The sequence below is a fragment of the Notothenia coriiceps genome, unplaced genomic scaffold, assembly GCF_000735185.1.
Source record: "Notothenia coriiceps isolate Sejong01 unplaced genomic scaffold, NC01 NC01_scaffold00005212, whole genome shotgun sequence".
Taxonomy (NCBI): domain Eukaryota; kingdom Metazoa; phylum Chordata; class Actinopteri; order Perciformes; family Nototheniidae; genus Notothenia; species Notothenia coriiceps.
In genome coordinates, this window is record NW_011337913.1 from 4,891 (window position 1) to 10,553 (window position 5,663).

At 41.2% G+C, this 5,663-nt stretch overlaps 1 protein-coding gene across 1 annotated transcript; it reads left to right on the forward strand.

Annotated features, from left to right (window-relative positions):
• Positions 1–2,537: 2,537 nt before the first annotated feature.
• LOC104942830 (sclerostin domain-containing protein 1-like) lies at positions 2,538–4,960 on the forward strand (the record flags this gene model as incomplete). The annotated part of the gene is made up of 1 exon (XM_010768133.1): positions 2,538–4,960. A coding segment is annotated over one exon (471 nt), but the record flags the coding sequence as incomplete, so codon positions are not given.
• Between the last annotated feature and the right edge of the window lie 703 nt (positions 4,961–5,663).

The following is a 5,663-nucleotide window of genomic DNA, read 5'->3' on the forward strand; positions in this document are numbered from 1 at the left end:
GTTCAAAGGGAAATCTTATTGCTGCGTTCAAAGGACCAGTTACTCCCCTTTCCTTGACCAGGACATAGCCAGCTCCATTAATCAAATGCTTTTCCCAGTTGAGTTGGGAAACACGTGGCTGTCCTTTGGGATGAACTGGAAGGCTGAATGAAAGCCAGGCCTTATCAGCCAGCACCAGTGTTGGACCACTCTAATGCTCAATTCCCTGCAGCCATGTTTTGAAATCTGGGGAAATATGAAACTATGTAGAATAAAAGCTGTCATATCAGCAGAATAATGAACACTCGGCACTTCGGTATGGCTCCATATATGGCTGCTAGATAAAGTTAGAGTTTTTATTTAAATAAGATAGGTGGATGAAGAGACAAATACTGTCAATTCTCTAAAAGTGCTCGTACTGAAACCTGATGATTTGCAAATACAAGGATTCCCAGTCAAATCGCATCACACTGTTTCACCATTACTTCCTTTTTTTCTTTCTCTGAAACAGACTGACTCCAACTTGGTCTCATTATTCAATAGGCCCAAGACGTAATTCTAAAGAGTATAACAGACATAAAGTCCACATTTAGCCGGTAGTCTGCTGGGCCAAGAAAAATACAGGGTGCATGGATTATTTATATATAAATAACAAATACGTTGTGTTATTCAAGTACATTCTACAACTAGCAATTCTACAGCTTGTGCATTTTCCACTACAATAGCTGTATCTTACGCCTGAGCAATTATTGGGCACAGTTTAACCAAAACAATATAAACTCCATGTCCCTCAAAGTGATCCGTTTCTGTCGTAACTCTATCTCCAGAACTCAGCTCTGTTCAGTGCTGGTCACAGAACCAGCCCCGGCGCACGCTAAAGAGGAAGGACTTGTTTCATAGGCTTTTCTGGATAAATGTTTTATCAAAAATGAAACAGTCTTCAATCACTTTGATGCACTGCTCATTAATCCAGCCACAGGAAGACGTTTATGGGGCTCAGGTCTTCAGTGAGTCTGTCATGTTGCAGCGGGGGGGAGTCAGTACTTTTTGCTCATGTTTGTCTTTGGAATGTCTTTGAACTAAGTCTCCTTGTGGATCAATATCCCCCACTGGCTCAATAATAGCTCTGTAATATCTGAGAGCTCTGTCTTCCTGCTCTCACCTCTTTGTGATTCCTATGATCCACCTGGATATAAAGAAACCCTTATCAATGGCAGGAGGAAGGAAAGACTATAATTTGTAGCAATGGAGTGAAAGAGGAAGGTGAATAAATGTTGCACTGTGAGGAGTCGGGAGGGAGAGGAGGAGTATGCCTGTCTCCCTCTCGCTGATCAGCCTTAGGGGGGCTGTAACAGCCCTTTAGGTTCCTGGAGTTCAAAAGCCTGAGTGGGAGAGGTAGAGACACTTTCAAGCCTGGAAGCAATACATCTGAACAACACCAAACAACTGATTTATTTTCTGCTCAGAAAAACACTTTGGAGAGGGGAACCCCCCGTCGCTCCGAGGCAGGCAGGGTCGCTTTTCTACTTTATCATCTTCATATCTGAGGCCTGTCCTAGACCGGCTGCAACCTGGAATCAGAGCTGATGGGTGGTCCGAAGCCTTGGTTAAAAATACCTCCTGCTCCCTCCACCCTGAGAGAACTGGAACACATCGGGTCTCACGTCCAGAACAACATCCCAAAGTGATAGACAATCAAAATCACACACTGAAGGTTTTTGGTTTTATTCAATAAATCAGAAAACTAGAAAAGTATGTAAGTCAAACAATAATTACATTAGTTGGAGCTATATGTATGTTGGTGTTTGTCCACAAGATGCTTTTATTTTTGTATTTCTGCTGTTGTTTGTAGTGGTGAATGCTTGGTGAGATAAATCACCTCAGAATGTGTGTGAGTGTGCACCGAAGTGGGAAGTAACTAAGTACATTAACTCAAGTTTACTTTGAGTATTTCCATTTGATACTACTTTGTACTTTTACTCCACTAAAATGTAGAGTTAATCATGTACTTTTACTCCACTACATGTATTTAATACCTTTAGTTACTTTACAGATGTGGATGAATGATGTGAAATATAATCAAGTGTTAAATCAGACTTTAGTTCCACCTGGAGTAAATCCACAAGCTACCCTGCAGTATACAAAGTCATTCAAACTAGCTGCACCTTTACCAGCTTTGAGAACACCTTCATGATCAATCATTATAAAACATATCATATCTATTATTCTGAAATGGACCAATCTGCACAATGACTACTTTTACTGTCGCTACTTTCACTATATTTTGATGAGAATACTTTTCTACTTTTACTTGAGGAACATTTTGAATGCAGGACTTTTACTGTAACAGAGTATTCCTACACTCTGGGACTATTACTTTTACTGTCGCTACTTTCACTATATTTTGATGAGAATACTTACTTACCTGAGTAACATTTTGAATGCAGGACTTTTACTTAACAGAACTTAACGTAATAGAGTATTCCTACACTCTGGTACTTCTACTTTTACTCAAGCACAAGATCTGAGTAATTTTCCCACTCTGCCCGTGAATCACGTTTATCTCCCTCTGCTCTCATGTGTCAGGCCCGGACCAGAGCCAGGTGGGCTGCAGGGAGCTGAGGTCCACAAAGTACATCTCTGATGGCCAGTGTACCAGCGTCAACCCCATCAAGGAGCTGGTGTGTGCTGGGGAGTGTCTGCCAGCCCACCTGCTGCCCAACTGGATCGGCGGGGGGGCTGGGGTTTACACTGGGAGGCACTGGAGCCGCCGCGACGCCCAGGAGTGGCGCTGCGTCATCGACCGGACCAGAACCCAGCGGATCCGGCTGCAGTGCCAGGACGGCAGCTCCCGGACCTACAAGATCACCGTGGTAACCTCCTGCAAGTGCAAGCGCTACTCCAGAGAGCAGAATGACTCGGGACACAAGGACAGGTCCGTCCACAGAGGGAACGAGAGGAAACTTCAGAGGAAGGCTGGACCGCCTGAGGAGAAACCTGGGGGGCAGACCGAAAACGAACAGAGTTAGTTCATCAGGAAGTGTGAGGAGGAAGAGCAGGTGATCCTGAAGGAGCCATGTCTTCATGAGGATTGCAATGAGCTTATTCTTCCTGAGGTCCACACACACATACAAACAGTAACATACTTTAGCCACCTGAACACAACACCTCATCTTATTTAGTTAACAAACAAGACTGAAAGTGAAACAATAATGACCATCCTGCCACATCGTTAACCCACACACGAAACAATCAAACACTTTCTCAATAGTTATTACACACTTCTACTACACATAAAGTAGTAATTTGTGAAAAACAGAAGTAGTAGTTTCTGAAAACACTTTAAATTAAATATTTATCTATCCTGCGTCTACAGAAAAGTGAAATTCCAAGAATATAGGGTATTTAATTAAGTATTTAATCTATTATTGTGACAAATATTTTGAGATCTGTTAGCCTAGCTTAGCATAAATGCTGGAAGCAGGGTGACACCGCTAGCCCGGCCCCGTCCAAAGTACGACCACCTAGAAAGCTCAATGATTTGTATTGTGGTTTACTCTGTACACAAAAAGGAATGTTCAAATCAGTGTTTGGCTTTAGGGTGAACTATTTAGCTGGAACTGTTAACACTTTTGTCATCTGCCGTCACTTCTGTATGATGTCACTGTCCAGCTTCACTGTGATGGAAGACCTCAGAAAGCTGCACACAGTCCCCACAGCTGACTGTTCAGCACATATATGTCATTTCTGTATGTGTACAGATGAAACAAAAACAAGGTGTAAAGTAGTGAGTTTTACACCATTTTTCTCCCAATGAGTACAGAACCAGGCTCCCTGTTTCTTATTGTTTCCCCTGTTTATGCTAAGCTAGGCTATCTATGAACGGCATCTATTGGAATAATTTGCATGTCTAAATCTGACAGGGGTGAATCACGAACACATCTTGAGACATTATTTGTTCACTAAATGGTTAGAGCAGGCCTCTGTGCAAGTTAAGCTTTGCCTTACAGACAAAGAGCAGCTGTGCTCTGTTAGGCAGCCAGACAAACCTGCAAAATGCAAAACACTGATTAACCTGATCCCAAACACACTGACAATCATCCAGTGGGACTCTGGCAGGGGCAGGAATCATAACGCTGCTCATTTTACTGCAGAGAAGAATGGAGGAAAAGTTGACTTTGTGCCAATCTAAAATCCCATTAATCCACTAGAATTCCAAGAACATTTAAGATGGCCAGAAACCAGATTTGACATTTAATATTAGGATTATATAAACCCTGTACTTTACAATTGGTTTCCCTTTGATGTTATGGTAGCACACAAAACATGGTTGTTGTAACAGGAAACGTTTTTTGAAAGGAAAGCTAAACAACTCTTCCTCACCAGAGGGGCAGGCAGGTGTTGGTTTTTATACTCACTTTAAATGCATATTTCGAGTACTTCAGATAAAATTGTCTATATGGAAGTTTTACATTCAGTATCAACAGTTTGACAATAATCAACACCAGTTCCTCATAATGTTTTATAGAAAATGTAATCCAGGTGGCTTTATGATTACTTTGAAACAAAATGCTCTTCCAAATGAGTTATAGAAACATAAGTTACAGGAGACAGGTCTGAGTATTATTAATAGTCAGTTTTAAACAGTAAGTAGCTTCTCATCTATGCTTGATATGTGCATTTTGAACTGCTCTCAGAGTGCTGATCCGACTCGGTGTGTAACGCTTTATTCTGCCACTTATGGTATGTGTGTTTTCTGTAGAGCCTTTGTGTGAACAATAATATAAACTGTTATCTATTACATAATAAAAGCTCAACAGACTTAGGATGCAAAACATGTGAAACATAATGTTGCAATGGTTTATAAAAGTTTCAAATGTGAAGTTCGATGTATTAAATAGAATGATGCTTAGTTAGCGTGAGTGTTATGTACAATATGTGGGGAGATTTTATGGGTTTTTCAGAGTGGCATACAATTTATTTTTGTACCAGAACAGTCAAAGTTCTTTTTTTACATTTATAATAAAAACAACTATACTGTTTACAGCACTGTGTTTGTGTCATACTGCTGCCGGCATGCCACAGGCTCAGAGCCAACAGGAACTCTCTAACAACAGAGGCATTAGTGAGTGATGAGGCTCTTTTCATCAGACGCCACACTTTGTGTAACTGTGAAGGGGATACCTTCCCCTCCAGGCTACTGGGGCTTGTTCCAGCTGCCGCGACATGTTAACCCTCTTTATTGTTTCATATATCCGTTCATCTTTCCCCCTCTGAAAGCTGTGGGCTGAGGCAGCAGTGAATAGGATCACCTGCACTGGACCATAGCAGGATGTTTGACTTGTCTTACCTGCACAGGGGAAATAAGTGATGTCTCTTTGTCCATAATATCCTGTGGGTACAGAACAATGCAGAGTCGAGGAATGTTGACGAGACGGTGGGTGACACTTCTTACAACAAGATGTGTATAGTTGGTTGCAAAAAACGGTTTTTGGTTGCTTAACGTGAAAATAAATACATTTACCCAAATACTCTTGGCTTAAAGCTTTAATTCTGCTTGACTTCAAATATAATTATTGCATATAAATCCCGGAACAGGAGGGGATGTAATTAGTTAGTTTAAAATACAGCTCAAGCACTTCGTAAATCCTGATTAAAACAGTGACATTTGAAAAATTAAGATT